This window comes from Megalopta genalis, chromosome 1 (assembly GCF_051020955.1).
Source record: "Megalopta genalis isolate 19385.01 chromosome 1, iyMegGena1_principal, whole genome shotgun sequence".
In the NCBI taxonomy this organism is placed as follows: domain Eukaryota; kingdom Metazoa; phylum Arthropoda; class Insecta; order Hymenoptera; family Halictidae; genus Megalopta; species Megalopta genalis.
In genome coordinates this window covers 34,237,424-34,255,140 of record NC_135013.1, presented here as the reverse complement: position 1 = coordinate 34,255,140, position 17,717 = coordinate 34,237,424, and the positions used below count along the sequence as shown (strand labels likewise).

Below are 17,717 nucleotides of genomic sequence, written 5' to 3'. Positions count from 1 at the left end.
AGGCACTATCAATAAAATTGCATAAATTTTATTAAAAGATTAACATGTATTTGAAATATCTCGTACATGTATATTATGCTTCGAATGCGCTTTGATTAAATATGCTATCGGTACATAGAAATGTATGAACTATTTTCATTCTTCAACTAAAGTATTTATTGGCAGTGTTGTAGAGATTTTTCGGAATAAAAAAGTTACTTTGTTATGACACAGGACGGTAATGACGACAAATACTAACAAATAGTAAAATTAACGCTATAATTAACTGAAACTAGAAAGCAAGTCTTTCAACTTATAGAACGACGCGTCCAAAATACAAACTTGCTGTCTAGCTTATGACACATGTTAATCTCATCCTACGATCGTTATCAAAATTATTCAACTTTCAACGTTAATTTTAAGGATAATTTATCAATTTTTAATCATAGCTGCCACTGAATCATTAATCATAATCTTATATTTTCAACATAATGTATATTGTTCGTAACGAATTTCTAAATTTCACTGCATATTGTCACAGAAGAATATTTCTCATAATTTATCTTTCTTTTCTAGCATTATGAAATGTCATGTATATTTTCTTTGTGTATTGTTACTTATTATAAAATTGATACTAAACAAAGAAAAACATTTCATATATGTATCAATATCAGTCTGAAATGCTTTTCAATCGTAGTATGTTTTTCGTCTATGGAAGAGTAATGACGGTGAGTCAAATCTTTTGTGGTAAAAAAAAAAGTAGCTGTTCTAAATCAAGTAGAACTGGGTATGATGATGTTTTGCAATACTGTATGTATGGTATTATATGCTACAGATGAATTAATATTATTGCTGAATGTTGAACCAGTTGCGTATAAAACATACGCAATGATATTAAAGCCAGAATGCTTTTTTCAAGATTTAAAAAAATAATGAAAATAGCTGATAAGTATCTATTCCAAGAAAAGATAAATTATACGTTACCTATCGATTATTCAGCATGATATTTTGTCCTAACATTGTCGAAGCTGTACACTAAGTGTACAGTTGTCGTATCAGTATATATCACTAATTCGTAGTTAATATAAGTTTTTTATATACAGTATATATTATAATAAGAAGTCCCTTATAAATACTTAGAAATGCACGCGCAGTCGCATCCTGCATAAACATCCGTGTTTTTTTACTATTTATTCAGTACAATATTTATCAGACTCGGATATCTTCAGTAAAAATGAAAGTCCTTAAAAAAATGATATGATAGGCCTGATTGTGAATAATCTATTATAAATCTACGTTGATTTCTTATACTTTATAATTTTTCTTCTATTCGATATTCTGCATTAGAAATATTAAACGAAAATCTTTTTCTTTTCAATGTATATTGGAAAGCTTTAAACAGGAATTGCAATTGGATTTCCCGTTCATCATATTAATGTAGTATTCAAAATATTGTTTCTTTTCAATTTTTATAATTATTCGATGATTCCTGGCAATTTTCCTTACCATGCCATTCCTTGTTCAGTTAATAATATTTACTCTACCGTTTTCTTTTTTCGAATACATTCAATAGATGGCTTAGAACAGTGTTCCTCTTACAGTTAAAAGAATGCAATTATTTGCATTATATTTAGAGATCCGTGCAACAACTCTGATTCAGATTCACTTAATAAAAGTAAAAAATATTCATTATACACAATATGATCTTAACTAGCATTATAAATAATATGTATCTCAATATATCACAACATGGTGGTGCCAAAAGCATTTAAAATTACTATCCGAAGTGTTAGCGTGTGTGAAACACTCGTGAACACGTGTTTCAACATAAGTCTTTAACTCTGTGTGGGTATGTGTGTGTTCATTCCAGTGCCGAGAGTTATCAAAAGTTCTACCAATCTATATTTTTTACCCTACGGGAACGACCAAAATTTTAACAAACCAGTCTCTCTTCGTGTATATATCGATTTCAAAATTTCTCTTCTATAGCAACAATTTTTAACTTCGAATTACCGTAACCGATCCCGCGTCCGGCACAACTTCGTCCTAACTTAGTCCCTCGCGTAACGATTTCGAACATTATTGTTACGCTATACCGGCACCCTATCTACTTAATAAAAGCTTTATGTCCTCAGTATTAAAAATCATTTATACGAACGACGAAAAACCGGGCAAAGGCGCTCTCGACCTCGCCATATTATTCATAATAATTTGACCTCCGTTCAAGCTGACAACGGCACTGCCTTCGGGCTCGGAGTCGGTGTACGACGAATAATTCCTAACTGGTTTCTGTCGCTTCCACGACTGTCTTAAAGAATCATTCACGTTAGCGTAATGATTCACAAAGGAATGTGGGTCCGACTGGACACTTTCATTCTCACTTTCAGATCCCTGTAACAGAAAGCGTGACAATGAAAAGTGTTTGCTGTATCTTTTAGTATTATATGGGCATTACTTGCCTGTGAATCTGTCGAACTAATTTCGGAAGGTTTTTCTGTAACACTACTGTCATCAGGATTCTCATCGTAACCCTTTAGACTCTCCTCATCGCTGTGATAAGCGACTGACGCTGGCGAGGGCCTGGGAGGTGATTTACCTAACATTGTAGGAGGAGGTGGATGCATGGACTTCCTTGCCAAAGTGCTCCTTTTGCCCAAGGTACCGCAAGCATTGCCCATATTGATGGCACCGCCTCCTTGCCTTGATCTGTAAAGCTCTAAATCAGACTCTTGTCTATCGTCTGTATCCATCGCCATGGACTCCTCTAGTGTCTTTTGTGCTTCTTCTGAAATAATCATTCTTGATAAGATTGCTATGCGCATAACAAATGTACAAATCGTATCATGTTTTGAAATACATACGTTTATATTTGTAACTTTTACTTTTCACGCATAGCACCGCTATTACCATTATGATGATTATAATCGAGGCTGCAGCTAAAGTTACCATGAACCATGTTTGCCTGTAGAATGGTCTGTGTTGTAGATATGCATATTCAAGATATAGCTTCGAAGGAGTTAATATCTGTAACAATGACAGAATAATTAGTGTTTAGAATTTTTACTTAGAATTTTTCCTATATTTGCGATGTTATATTATTTACCGTTTCCGTCGAATACGCTGGATAGCTAATCCCATAGCGGTTGTATGATATCACTCTAAAGAGATATGACGTAGATGGAAGCAGATTTTGATAAGATATCGAATATTCTGTCAATGGTCCATTACTGCTGCGCACTATTGTCTGCCAACGACTGTCATCTATAAACAGAAATACATATATAATATTTGTCTTAGTTTCACAGCAAATGTCGCAACGCAGTCGAAAACTCCTGCAGGTTTTCTTAGAGCTGTGTATAGCAATAGAATAGAAAATACAATACACTCCTTCTGTCGCAGAAGATTTTGGTTCTATTGCTACTCAATATTTAATTTACGTCCTCTAATGTGGCCGACTCAAATTTCGAACATGAAAACTTGCACAGTTACGTTTCATTTTCTATATTACACGTTTGTGGGGCGTTAATGAGATATTAAATGTAGGGGACTGGTAATGTTTAAAGACGGTAGGAATACTGTTATCTAAACATTCAAACTTCAACTATCCAGTTGGTTACATTAAACAGCAGCATTCAAAGTCAAGATTCTTGATGAATGTCTAAGTAGAATCCATGGAAAATGTCATGCTATGACATCATCATGCAGTCAATAGTACAAATACCACTAACGAAAATATAATCACATATTATTATAAATACAAACAGGAAGCCGTATTGTAACACTAACAAATCATATTATACTGCTGAGACGATCTAACACAATAAACTGACGCTCAATATATTTACGTGCATTGACACTTACAATGCTGCCACTCTTCCATCGCTACACCATTACAAAAAAGATAGTATTAGTAGATAAAATAATATGTTTCTCGGAGCTTCTGCTATTTTGTTCAAATTCTCGACAATCTATTTTCACAATTTTTAATTGTATAGCAATGATGTAACAATACTTTGAGTCCTCACCTTTCCGACGTGTTTCAATGTAATATCCTAAAATAGGTCCTTTTCCGGAAGCACCATTAGTCCATTGTAATTCAACGCTAGACACTGTCTTGGTGACAGCAAGATTGGTAGGTGCCACTGGTGAACCTTCTTGTGGTCCCGTAGTGACATTTCCTGATATGGGTGGCCCAAAGTCAATGGTCTGAGCCCGAACCATGAAGGTATACGTTTCCTCCTCTTCGAGAGGTTGGATCAACAAACTAGTCTCTGTTACCTTCTGCTTAACTTGTTTACTGAAACCTAAAACAATGGGGAACATTGTAAATCGCTAATTACATGAAACGGTAAAGACAATTTAAGAGACGTACGGTCATTTTGCTCTGCAGTTTCATAAGTGACTATGTAACCAACTATTTCACCGTTCCGTGATTTCGGCGCTTCCCAAGAGACACGCAGACTGGTCATTGTTATCTCTGAGAACTGGAGATTGTGAGGTGGTCCCGGTATATCCTACAATGTTAATATCCGAATAATTAATAGGTTGAACCAAAAATAATTTCCACAGAATAATTGGAATTGTTGTTTAACATACCTGTTTGGTTCTGACAGTGATTGGTGGAGATCTAGGACCATCACCAGCAGGATTAAACGCTAACACTTGAATGCGATACTCCGTGTATTTGTCCAGGAAAACTAAACTATGCGTTAAATAGGAAGCCGGTACAACTTCAATTTCCTCCTCTAGTTTGTTCTCTAATTCTTGAGGAGAGTCGGTTACCAGATAAAAGATCTGAAATTGGAAACAACAGATAAGTACATCTGTGAAATCGATAAATAGTAACTGATAGATAACAACAATTACTTTGTATCCTAATAGGTCTCCGTTCTGCATATTAGCTTGCGGTGGTTTCCACCGTAAAAGTACTTCTGTCGATGAAATTGGTTCGGCTTTTAAATGTTGCGGTTCTCCAGTTGGAACTGCTTCTCCAACGTACACGGTCACTGGAGGACTTGAAGGACCTTCCCCTTCAGAGTTGAATGGTAGTACAACGACTTCGTAATACCTGTCCTCGGTTAGGTCACTTAGCACAATTTTTGTAGCTTTTATTCCTAGAATTTCTTCTTTCGGTGTATCCTGAAGAGCAGTCGGGAAATCGGAAACTGGTTGATAGATGACTCGGTAGCCACCTGTAGCATGATCCCCGCTCCAATATACTTCATCTATAGCGTTCCAGTGGACTTCTATACTGGATGTTGTTATCGGTACAACTTTCAGGCCGCTGACACCACGAGAAGGAGCTGTAAGCAAGCATTACAATAAATTAATTTGTTACCTTAAAGATATTCGATAAAAAAAAGACACAAAATTATATACCTGCTGGTAAAGTTTGAACCTCAATGGACTCTGTACTCCAAGTCGATGGACCTATGTCGTTGGTAGCCTGTATTCTGAACTGATAAAGTGTAAACGGTTTCAGATTATTCGCTGTGTAAGACGTTAACGTTGGCTCCACTCTTTCAGGAATTGTTTGAAACGGTCCAGAATTTTCCGATTGTTGCACCGTATAGTAACTGAAAAGTGAATAATTGTTCATGCAAATGTTCTTCATAGAATTATCAATTTTGTATTCAGAACGAGAATAATCACCGCAGCGGTGCAAATCCATCGCGTCCAGGTGTCCAAGAGAATGTAATTTGCCGACTTTGTACTTGAGATCTGCTGACTTGAGGCATCGATGGCGCCTGAGGCCGTTCCCTGTTGTTTGTAGTGAAAACAAGGGCGTACGCTGTTTTACCCCAGCCCAACCTTGTTTGCGCTGTCACAGAAAACATGTAATACTTCTCTGGCTCCAGACTAGTGGCTCTGAAAAATGTATAAAAAGGGAGGACTTAGTAAACCTTTACCTCTATATAAAGCAGTGCATGAAGACCGAAAAGCAAAGTAGGAATAATCAATCGTACCTAAATGTTCGATCGGACGCAGGGAATTCTTTGGAAAATTGATGATCCTGACTACTATTTAAATGGAACATAACTTTGTACGCTAAGATCTCTCCGTTCGGGTCTTCCGGTGTATCCCAAATAATGCGGGCAGTAGTGAAACTTACATCAGGGAATGATACATTCGATGGAGGTCCCGGAGCTGAAATATTTAAAGTTCATTATTTGCTTTTGCCGAAGGAGAATGCAGACACCGTACTAATTAATAAAACATACCATCTTCAAACGTTTGTACTCTTACAGGAGGGGTGCTCAATGTGCCATCGCCAAGTCTCGTATAAGCTAATACTTGTACATGGTATTGGACAAACTTCCTAAGCTCTGTTAAAGTGGTCGTAAAAGTAGTATTACTTGGAATGTTTTTGTATTGGAATGCAGATCTAGCATTTGCGCCGTAGTAGACTTTGAACCCTTCTATTTGTCCGTTTTGATGCTCTATGGGAACATCACCCCATTTTACTAGTATAGTCGTAGAAGAGGTCGCGTTTGCTTCTACATTGATGGGACCCATTGAAGGAACTAAAAATGACGATATACCTCAATATTTAGAAACAATTTACGATGAAATCATACGAACATGTCCTACCTGCTTCTCGAGTCCTCTCAATGGCTTTAGGGCTTACCGTAGAAGACCCAACGTCGTTAAACGCTTGCATTACAACCTCGTAGAGAGCGTACTCTTCCATATTTTCTAACACATAAGAGTTTGCCGTGTGGTCGTCTATAGTTATGCTTCTCGACTTATTCGTTCTTACTTCTGTGTAAGTGACGTTGTACCCTCTCGGGTTACCGTACCATTCTATCTGTTGCAGTGGCTGCAAAAGATAAGAGTCAAGTGATATTACAGGTGTAGGTTCTACAGTCTACATAAGGATTACAAATTCTGATAAGAAAACTCACAATCCACCTAACGCGCAATTCCGTAGCGCTCATGGCGCGGACAGTAACATTTCTGGGAGGGTGAGACGGTGGTGCTTGAATCGTTTGGAACTCCTTCGTTGGCTCCGATGGTTGAGAAGCACCGACAACGTTATTAGCAATCAGTCTTAGTTTATATTGCATAAAAGGTGTCAGGCCGCCCACGGTAATTGTACTAGCATCAGGGTCTGAGACTTCGTAAATATTGTACCACGTGGTATTTCTAGTAGTCTGTGCTTGCACAGTCCATTTGGTTATGGATGAGTTGCCGTCGAAACCGGGAGTGAACTGAAGTACCACAGAGAACGCGTCTATATTCGACAGTGCTAATTTTGTAGGTGGTTCTGGCAGGACAGGTTCAACGCCTGATTGAATGATGGCGACCTTTGGCTTGCCAGGACCCACCGAAGTCCAGGCAACCACTTCAAACCTGTAATGAGTCATTGCCTGAAGATGCTCGATTTTAGCAGACAGAATGTCGGCTGTATAGTTATCGGCCTTCAACGAGTCCGGCACATCTTTGATCATGTACGTCAACTGGTAACATGTGAGGTTCCCGTTGATCTCTTGCGGAGCACTCCATTTAACGGTGAGCGAGCGATCACTGATGTCCTCGAACTGTAAATTTTCTACTTCTTCAGGTACATCTTCGCGCGTGCGAATTTTGTACGGTGTACTTTTTTCACCATCGCCCGGATCAGTGAAGCACAATACAGTAACGTTGTACACGGTGTATTTCTTTAAACCAGTCATAATAGCACTCTGTTCCGCGAGAGGATCGAATAAGCTAGGAGGCACAGTCATTGACTTATACTCGTTCGCCTCAGTGAAGTTCCCACCGATCCAGGCTTGCAATTTGTAGCCCTGGTTGATGCCATTGATCTTCTGAGGATTCGGAGGCTTCCACCAAACCTTGATCGCCGTCGAATTCATAGCCTTCGCTCTCACGTTAGTCGGCGGAGCTTCGGGCACTCCTTCTTTAGTTTTGATCTTCAAACCCTCCGTAAATATGCCGACACCCTTATCGTTGTAAGCTGCTATTTGTACGATGTAATCCTTCCATGTAATTAAATCAGTGATCAGATAGTTTCGTTGAGCTTCGTTGGTGATATTCTGTATGGTCCAAGGACTTTCGTTGTAACCAAATAGTCTGTATCTTAATATGTATCCTAAAATATGGCCGTTTCGATATTCCTCCAGAGGAAGCTGCCACTGTGTTATTATCTCTGAAGAGGATCTGGCTGAACCGACAAATCCTACTGGCGGTCCACTTGGAGCTAAATATAATTATATATATATAATCTATCTATCTATTAATAATATATATATAATATTCTAATATATATTATTAATATCTACTCACGTTCTTGAGGTAGAGCCACCACGTTGCTCGGATCAGAAGGTGGTCCTTCGCCAACACTATTCTCCGCACTGACTCTGAATTGATAAGCAGCGGCTGCTTTTAGATTGTTCAGCAATACCCAACGGCTCTGCGCGGAGACATTATCGTTCTCGGTGATCCAATTCAGTGCGTTGTCGGGGATGGGTCCTGGATGAATGAAAATTTAATAGCATATAAAGTGCTATTTCAGTTCAAGCTAGAACGTAACCCGTGCCAATTTACCAAGATCGGAGACTTCTCTCCTCTGAATGATGAATTTCTTAGTTGGACTGTTTCCATCGAAGCCTGGGACCCAGCTAACGTTTATAGTGCGTGGAGATATCTTCTCCACTCGGCTGGCCATGACATTGATCGGTGCAAAAGGCAGTTCAATTACGCTAAGACGGGCAGATCGAGTCTCATTTCCTCCAGGAGATACTACTGAACACATGTACTCGCCTACGTCCGATGCTCTAACAGCAACTATCTCCAACGTTCCGTCACTGCGCATCTTCACCCTTTGACTGGCTTGTGTGTTTATTACTCTGCAGGAATTTATTAAGAGACATTTTCAGAATTGATATATAAATAAATAGATATACAATTGTTAGTACACGTACTGTGAATTGTGGAACCAGGCTATATCGAACAAAACGCTCGGATCGTTTGAAACTTTGCACTGCAGTTCTGCAGTGTACCCAAGGAGCACAGAGGTATCAACAGGTGGTTGGACAATCTGCGTTCGCACTGAAATAAACGGTGTTACGTAGCTTTCAGGCAAGATTTTTACGTCTTTATACGAAAGAAAACTTCTCTGTGCGATTACAAAGCAAAAAAATTTCTAGAAAAAATACTCTGTTATATTTAATTTATTCAAATTTTTAAGAACCGTTTCTCACCCAAAACCGTAAGGAACGCGGAGCCATTTACAGAGCCAGCTTCATTGGCTCTGATGCAAGTGTATTTTCCAGCGTCATTTGGCTTCACAGCGGCAATTAAAAGATCCCCGTTATCTAAAACCTGTACTCTTCCGGCAATCTCCACGGGAATTGTATCTGTGAACGAGTTGTAATTGTTACACAGCGTGCTGAGAAGAAACAGTGTGATTACTTACTTACCATTGTAAATCCAAGTAGTGTTAGGTACTGGAGCTGCCACGGCATAGCATGATAAAGTCGCGTCTTTCCCATCTAATATTGTTAAATTCTGAGGAGCATTCTCCATGACCGGTCCAGATGCTGAAAACAGCAAGAGAATGATATTATCATTCTATTACATTAACAATCGTTATTGATCTCATGCACGCAAAAAAAGAAAGGCAAAACAAACAATTGGTAACAAAAATAACTTCTCCCAATTCAGTGTTTTCCACCTTTTTAAACATTACACAATAACTTTGTAATGGAAAACGCCGAATTTACCCATACCTGAATTTGAACGTTTGCAATGAAAAAACTATTATTGACAATATCGCTGTTGCTAAAGTTTAATTACACGTACTAATTTCTCTACAGGCATAGCTAAACTCCTGCCTTTCAAACTTATTCCTAGTTCAAAGAAGAGCAAGTGCTATTTATGATATATTATGTATTGCTGCCTGTCTATTCAAGTGCAGAAACTAAAAACAATTCGCTAATTGTTCGTACGTAACAAGCAAAGTAGCTCTTTATGCGCTCTTCTTGTAGTTATTATCTTTTTATTTATACACAAAACTAATAACACTACAATATCGTACATTTGACTCGACATTCTGCTGGCGATTCGTTTGGGGGAACAACGTGTTCCACGCGCAAATAAGTCATTCATGGGTGTGACTGCTATAGAGCTACTAAACAAGAGAAAAAAAAAATACACTGATACAGCCGAAGGAAGCAAACATTGTGGGTGTGATACGCATTCGTCAAGCAAGTGCCTAGATAATCTCAAAACGTGGGTACTTTCGTGACGTCGGAATCTTACTGTCTGGATATTGAGAGAACATAAAACGGCGATCAGATTGGCGTACTCTGACTACATTGTAGCCAGCTGCCCAGCGGGCAACTCTGTTTTTCAGTCTGCTTTCTAATCCTTCTGCCCCACAAAAAATACATCATTTGTAACAAGTGGAAATGAATAACTGACAAACAAAAAAATAATCAGAGAACTGAACAACGACATGTAAAAATGGTCTGCGTGTACTCACTTTTAGCCTTCAGCCAGGTGTAACTAGATGCCTCGCCGGCTTCATTGACAGCGAGGCATTGAAACATGCCTGAATCGCTCATGGTCAGTTTTTTAATAGTCAGAGAACCATCTTCTTCCATCGCGTACCTACAAGTACACGCATATATATGTAAACAATGCAACTTGGTATTTTGGTGCTACGTTAAATTCTCATTTTACCTGGATCCAAGAAGATGGTCCACAGGCTCAGCATTACGAAACCAAGTGATATTGGGTGTAGGAACGCCGACAGCATCGCACGGCAGTGTCACCACTGAACCGTAGTCGCTCAGAGTCTCTTTTTTCAGTTCCGGCATGAACATTGGCTTCTCTATATACAAACATAAGCTTAAGTTTACTGTACAGTACAATTTGCCTTTTTAATTATATACAAATATAATTAGTAATTTGTGGTTGATCTTTCCAACGAAGATTGCTCAATCCTTCCTTACCGTACACAACAACTTTCGCACTAGCGTTCAAGACAGGATATCCGCCGCTCCTTAACTTCACATGACAAGAGTAGACACCTGTGTAAGTTATGTTCGCTGATATCAACGTTAGGGTCCTATTCCAAGAATCGTAGAAGCTGTACGATATCCTTGAGTTCTCAATGGGAATCCCGTCTTTCATCCATAGGGTTTTTAGCTCGTGAAGAGATCTAAAATTTGTCCAGTTTTCATTAAACAGTTATTCCTTGTTTCATTGAACACAGGAAAGCTTACCTCGCGTTTGCTATGCAATAAAGATAAGTAGCCAAATGATCTTTGATTATTATGGTGTCCTGTGGTTTCACTATGATGGTGGGCGCTACTTCTGTGTTTGGATCTCCAGTGACCTGCAGCTTGAAGAATGGACTGTTCTCATCTTTGCCTAATCGCGCGTTGATGAGACCGGCTCTGTTTAACATAGACAAAATTCACAACAGTTTTCAACAGTCTGCTCTCCGTCGTGGATTCGATTGTCGATACAAACCTGTACAGGCCCTGGTCGCTCTCGGAAGCGTTCAATATGTACAGAGAGTTATTAACAGCTGCATACTTGATACCGTACAGCGATCTGTCGGAAATGAACCAGTTGACAGCAGGTGCAGGATAACTCTCAACCGGTGGCAGTGTCAACACAGCTGCGCTGCCTGATTTCACGGTCACTATCCTTTCCGTGAGGTCCTTGAACGCTTCCATATCTGGGAACAACGTTACACAGTTTCATGTTCAAGAGGCCAGTCAGTCTAATCTCCTCGCCCTCTTCTTATCGGCGACATTCTAGAAACCTTATGATACGTACACGCTACCGTAACCGTAATTCTTTCGCTAAATATAGAGCCCACTTCGTTCATGGCCACGCAGTAATAGAGTCCTGCGTCCTCCCTGCGTGTGCCTTGAATTCGAAAATAAGGCTCGGAGGTAAACTCGTTGGTAATGGCCACGCCATCCTTGAACCACTTGTGCTTTGGTTGAGGGTATCCTGCGAACATACGCGCTGCATCGTATAAAGAACTTTCGGGACAGCGGTGTTGAGTGGTACAGTACAGGAAGTCTGTTCGCTGCAGGGAAAATTGGAACGAGCTTTGCCCTTTTTACTTGGAAGAGAAGAATTGAGCCGTTTATTTTGAAAGTGGCATAAGTCACTTTGTTTTCAAGTTGATATATTTAAGGGTTTTAACACGTTTAAAAATATGGATGCTAACTTTCGAGAAGATTTACTTGTATTTGTTATCTCAGGATACTGATATTTTTCTCAGTACAAATAATTTCGTATAAACATTAAAAAATTACCACTTTTCATTACGGTGAAGTGATTTATGCCACTCAAAATAAACGGCTCAATTATCTTTCATAAAAAAAAAGAAAAAAAAACATTGCGCGTATGCTACGTTGAACTGTAGTCTAAGCAGCTAGCCTAAGTTGCCCCGGAATAGAATGCTCCCTCGGGGAATTATCATTGTTCACGAGGTGTTAAGTTTTCTGTCTTTGGATGTACCGCGGGCATTTCTTGTTTGGTTCAAGAATATGCACTGCACGGCGATCTAATGCTATTAGCACAGGGTCACACTATCGTGTTACGGCACCAGGCTGCGAGTGTAGGGCTTCATCTGGTCACCGTCTCATCCGCCTGTTACTCGATATTTCATGAGAAGAATGGGACACTGCGCGAGGGTGGCTCGGAAATTTGGCGGTCACTAAAACTGTAAGCAACTGCACGCCATGCTTATAAATAAATCTGTACACCGCGATGAAAATCACGGATGGTACTTTTGGAGTCGAATGATTTCCTTATTGCTACTACCCACAATTTTTCAAATAAATTTCATCGTTAATTGGACAGTTTTCCTCCTACAAATACCGGTCTCTCAACGAGGGCGATGAATAGGAAGCTCCAGGGAAATGACCCGATAATTGTTGCGTTTGTTCTTAATCAACGCCGGATCATCCCTATGGGACACTGCGCGAGGGTGGCTCGGAAATTTAGCGGTCACTAAAACTGTAAGCAACTACTACACACAATGCTTATAAATAAATCTGTACACCGCGATGAAAATCACGGATGGTACTTCTGGAGTCGAATGATTTCCTTATTGCTACTACCGACAATTTTTCAAATAAATTTCATCGTTAATTGGACAGTTTTCCTCCTACAAATACCGGTCTCTCAACGAGGGCGATGAATAGGAAGCTCCGGGGAAACGACCCGATAATTGTTGCGTTTGTTCGAGTGCGCGGGAATCCGCGTTTCTGAGAAAGGGTTCTTAATCAACGCCGGATCATCCCTATGGGACACTGCGCGAGGGTGGCTCGGAAATTTGGCGGTCACTAAAACTGTAAGCAACTGCACGCCATGCTTATAAATAAATCTGTACACCGCGATGAAAATCACGGGTGGTACTTCTCGAGTCGAATGATTTCCTTATTGCTACTACCGACAATTTTTCAAATAAATTTCATCGTTAATTGGACAGTTTTCCTCGTACAAATACCGGTCTCTCAACGAGGGCGATGAATAGGAAGCTCCGGGGAAACGACCCGATAATTGTTGCGTTTGTTCGAGTGCGCGGGAATCCGCGTTCCTGAGAAAGGGTTCTTAATCAACGCCGGATCATCATCCCTTCCGGGTCAGAGGTCTCTTGAAATGCACTCACCCCTCGCTTGACACTCCAGAAATTTCGTTCCATTTTCGATGAGGATATTGCCGCTGTTGGATGGCTGAATGGTGAACCGCGGCTCCTGCAGAACTTCTGTAAAAACAAAATAGAAGCAAAGGAAAATCGAATTAGTTCAAACTGCAATCGCTCGGGAGACCAGAAAATTTAATAATCGTCTATTCGCGACAATTTGCTTTCGAGAAACCACCCCTCGAGCATTTTCAATGGTACTCTCCATTGAAGATTCATTAAACGCGTTCAGAATCCTAGGGAAAACAAATCATCGAATCCCCGGGCGAATAATTTAATAGAAAATCGTCGCGGGGGAGACGAGCCGCCCCCCTCCATTGTGATCAATTACATCGGAACTAACCGCTGATTGATTAAACCAGGGGTGTAAAGCGTTTACATTTAATCCTCGCACCCCACACATATTCATTATACGCAAAACTGGGGCGAGAGAACTCGGCGCATTAAATTATAGTTATCGAAGCACGATAGCCCCCGGCTAGGGGGCTCCTGTGTGGTAGAAACTGAGCAAGCACGATCAAACAATTACAACGACAAACCCATATTTTGCACACATTATTCCATTTCACTTGAATTATTTAAAAATACTGTGACATTATTTTCAACCCGTTCAAGCGATTAATAAGGAAAATAAATATCTCTGCGGCAGCTGCCGCATGTTGCAATTAGTACGAACAATTTTTATTGCGCATAAAGCCTCTTGCACACTGTTCGAAGATATTGCAACAGCGAACCAGCGATCGACGCGCGGCAGTCGATGTGTTCAAATACCGTGTAAACCGGCGGACAGTTAATCCTGTAAGAGGAACCTCGTGCAATAGTGCACGTTTCCGTAGGAAATTCGTGGTAGTTTCTGCAGGTGAACGCAGGAGACGGCCACGAACAAAGGAACAATTGGCGGAAACGCGTAAAAATTCGATCGTCGAGGAGGCGACGGGGCGGCGGGCGGCTTCGAACTCGCCCCCGTCTCGGAAAGTCATCGGACCGTGCGCGGCGGCGAAGAGGGTGCACGTGTCGGTTTACGTCCATGTGACTCGGCTCCTCGGCATCCGGCTGTTCGCATTCTTTTCTCTCCTCTTGATCGTTTTGGTACACCGTAAATTACACGCGCCTCGGACCCGATGACTCAACGCGTCCTCCTCCTCTCTCGTCCCGTGGAATTCGAGAGCGTCTCGCGCCTCCGCCCCGTCCGCCACGAAGGGAATCGTAGCTCCGTAGATTCCGTGGGCCCATCGGAATCTCACCTGTTCGTCGAGACACCGCTCCACAGGTAGGCCCCAGGTAGGATCACCGTCGCGGATCTGTCGAGTGCCTTCTTTCGATCGAATCGGGGAAACACTTGGCCACTCAACGATCTCGTGAAGAGGCTCGGAGCACCGAGAAAACCGCGGCGAACGAATGGCCAGACGTTGCTGCACACGCTTATGAAGTCTTTTAGCTTGTTCTCGACCTGTCTTGTGTCTGAGGAATGGAGAGGTTCGAACAGTTCGTTGCCTCGTCGCATGATTCCTTCCTGTTCGTACGATGGAAAAATACAGAGTGTTCGAAAAATGTCTCGCAATCCGGAAATTGGAGGTTCCTGAGGTCATTTGAAGTAACTTTTTCCTCTGCGAAAATGCAATCCCCGGCTTTGTTCACGAGTTATTGACGAAATACACTGACCAATAAGAGGCGAGGATTAGCTGGCGCGAAACTACCGAGGCAACGAGCGGTCGAAGCCCAGTTCCGCTGATTGGTTCGGTCGCCACGCGCCAGCCGAGCCCGTCTCTCATTGGTCACTGTTTTTCGTTAATAACTCGTAAACAAAGCCGCGAATTGCATTTTCGCTGAGGAAAAAGTTGCTTCAAATCACCTCAGGAATCCCCTACTTTCGGATTGCGAGACATTTTTGGGACATCCTGTATACTGTTCACTATTCAGCGAAGAATTATCCGAATAGCTACCAAGCTTTTTAGCTTGTTCTAGCCCCGTCTGCCTATTTCAGGGTTGCAAAGGTCTCTAAATATCTGCGTCAATAATCTCGTGAAGTAAATTCGGTAAACATTCGGAAATTTACACGGCGTTGCCAAATAGTTTTCGGAAAGTGGTGGCGGGCGGATGAGCGGAACAATTGTTCGCAGAGAGGCGAGAGAGAGAGAGAGAGATTGAGAGTGCAGAAGGAAAAGCTACCCTCTGCGGGTTGGAAAGCGTTTCCCGACCGAGAATCCGGTTTTCTCGGTTGAACGTTTGTAAAAGCAGATTATCCACGCCCTGGTCCCGCCCTTCCGCGTAAATACGCTGCCATTCCCGGCATCCCTGGTCGAGTGACAGCTGCGGTGCTTAAAATAGGGGTTCGGTACTGCGGCGCAACATGCACCGAAGCTTTTCTATGGCGCGATAACGCGAGCGAGCATGTGCTTCGGGATAAATCATCCCCCGGTTGATTGTCCTACTTGAACCCTGCCCGATGTTGTTCCTCTCCTCTCGCGACGCCTGCTGCCCGATGTTTGCTCTCTTTTCATCCCCTTTCTATCTCTCTCTCTCTCTCTCTCTTTCTCCCTCCCTCCTTCTCTTTCCCTTGCAAGGCAAACAATCAATGAAAATCGGGAAAATCTGTCTCGGCTGCCGGCGGCTTGCTGACTTCATTATTCCCCTTGTTCGGGACAATTACGCGGCTGATGGGATGATGCATGGTCGGAATTATGTCCACCACTTGGGATTCTACTGTCTGTTGATGCTTGGGCGCGTTGGTCGAACATGGTATAACCGAGCAGTAGCAGTCCTTGAGATTCACTTGTTCTTTTTTATTTATTTGCGACACACAGAAGTTCTGTCGTTGCAGATTTTTCGGAGATCCGCGAATTGCTGGACCTTGGGGGAAGAGCTCGACGATGTTCGAGTTGTTGCAACTTCGCGGAGAACATCTATCCGAGCTCGTTCTACAGGCAGAAGCGTCTACTTTCACCTGCTCCCGTCGTTCTCTTTTTCCCAGGACGATCTTTACGCTGGGAAACAGGTAGAAAGGTTTCTTTGTGTGTCGGAGATTTCGAGGGTATTTTAGAGATCACAATGACCGTGCGGAGCTTACGAATTTGTACGAATTTGAAAAGATTGAAGCTTTCCCTTTGCAAGGGTTCCGTAAAATTCGATGTATTATTTCCGGTCGCCGTTTCAGCGCACATTCAGCAGGAATTGTGCGTTGACCAGCAGCGTTGAAATATTTCCGATTTATTCGAAGTCTCGTATAATTTAATAAAATTCGGCTCGCAATTTTAAAGTTTCTAACTAAAGCTTAAACTTTGTTTTAGATTTCTCCGGTCCGTATTTAACAAGCGGTTCGTGACAGGAACGATCTTTTGGTACGTCGAATCGAGGTCAATTTTTGTTCTTGAGTACTCAACTGGCGCATACGCGCGTCCCAACAGCCGCGAAACGTTTGGAAATCAATGTGGCCCACTTCGGCGGAGTCAACGGTCTGTTCAATTAATTAACTACCATTCGGTTGATGTCGTTCGCTTTATGGAATTTTGTACGGCGCTTTGGATAAACGATGAACGAACGACGAGAAAGAAACGATAATATTCTTCAACGATCTGTGCGTGCTTTGTCTCGAGGAGTCCGCAGCCAGTTATCCGGAGGGGGGCTGGTTGAATCACCCCGAAAGAAACGGAAATAATTTCTGTTCTGCGTATCGATCGATGCTAGACCGGTTACTGGCCGACAAAACGCGTTGCTATATCATTAGCCGTGCACATCCGACTCACGCAACGAAAAGCAACGTACGCTAAATCCCCTGTCTGGATACATTTCCAACCTTTATACGATGTTCCAGATTGATAACGCTTAACACCGGTGGTTGAGAACGCCTGTGAAACCATAATTCATGTAGGAACGATCATTCAAAGGCTTTACAAGAAGAAAATCATTCTCCGATTAACAGAATGCTGCTTTGAAGCAATATCGTTTATCTGTTGAAGTATTCCGATTCTGTTGAAGTATTTTTAGGCGACTTCTTCCATCAGAAACACACTATCGTATAGCAATTTTAGATCTTTCGAAATATAGAGAACTCTATTCCGTA

General features: G+C 41.5%; 1 protein-coding gene across 5 annotated transcripts in view; it reads right to left on the bottom strand.

Annotated features, from left to right (window-relative positions):
• Positions 1 to 12: 12 nt before the first annotated feature.
• sdk (sidekick cell adhesion molecule) overlaps positions 13 to 17,717 on the bottom strand; it is a 55,053-nt gene continuing 37,348 nt past the window's right edge. The window contains exons 2-29 of one of the 5 annotated variants that reach the window (XM_033466120.2): positions 13,625 to 13,720; positions 11,773 to 11,952; positions 11,461 to 11,671; positions 11,211 to 11,384; positions 10,938 to 11,146; positions 10,666 to 10,816; positions 10,466 to 10,593; positions 10,243 to 10,353; positions 9,402 to 9,521; positions 9,183 to 9,338; positions 8,904 to 9,030; positions 8,527 to 8,828; positions 8,266 to 8,451; positions 6,885 to 8,179; positions 6,571 to 6,799; positions 6,201 to 6,503; positions 5,946 to 6,126; positions 5,632 to 5,847; positions 5,359 to 5,555; positions 4,846 to 5,282; positions 4,576 to 4,773; positions 4,352 to 4,493; positions 4,005 to 4,283; positions 3,841 to 3,861; positions 3,083 to 3,240; positions 2,841 to 3,003; positions 2,439 to 2,764; positions 13 to 2,370 (exon numbers count right to left, since the gene is read on the bottom strand). In XM_033466120.2, coding sequence (XP_033322011.2) covers positions 2,128 to 2,370; positions 2,439 to 2,764; positions 2,841 to 3,003; positions 3,083 to 3,240; positions 3,841 to 3,861; positions 4,005 to 4,283; positions 4,352 to 4,493; positions 4,576 to 4,773; positions 4,846 to 5,282; positions 5,359 to 5,555; positions 5,632 to 5,847; positions 5,946 to 6,126; positions 6,201 to 6,503; positions 6,571 to 6,799; positions 6,885 to 8,179; positions 8,266 to 8,451; positions 8,527 to 8,828; positions 8,904 to 9,030; positions 9,183 to 9,338; positions 9,402 to 9,521; positions 10,243 to 10,353; positions 10,466 to 10,593; positions 10,666 to 10,816; positions 10,938 to 11,146; positions 11,211 to 11,384; positions 11,461 to 11,671; positions 11,773 to 11,952; positions 13,625 to 13,720 — 6,539 coding nt within the window. In that variant the 3' untranslated portion in view covers positions 13 to 2,127. The remainder of the gene's footprint in view (positions 2,371 to 2,438; positions 2,765 to 2,840; positions 3,004 to 3,082; positions 3,241 to 3,840; positions 3,862 to 4,004; positions 4,284 to 4,351; positions 4,494 to 4,575; positions 4,774 to 4,845; positions 5,283 to 5,358; positions 5,556 to 5,631; positions 5,848 to 5,945; positions 6,127 to 6,200; positions 6,504 to 6,570; positions 6,800 to 6,884; positions 8,180 to 8,265; positions 8,452 to 8,526; positions 8,829 to 8,903; positions 9,031 to 9,182; positions 9,339 to 9,401; positions 9,522 to 10,242; positions 10,354 to 10,465; positions 10,594 to 10,665; positions 10,817 to 10,937; positions 11,147 to 11,210; positions 11,385 to 11,460; positions 11,672 to 11,772; positions 11,953 to 13,624; positions 13,721 to 17,717) is intronic. The other 4 variants (XM_076526181.1, XM_033466121.2, XM_033466122.2 and 1 more) reach the window with 4 other exon arrangements.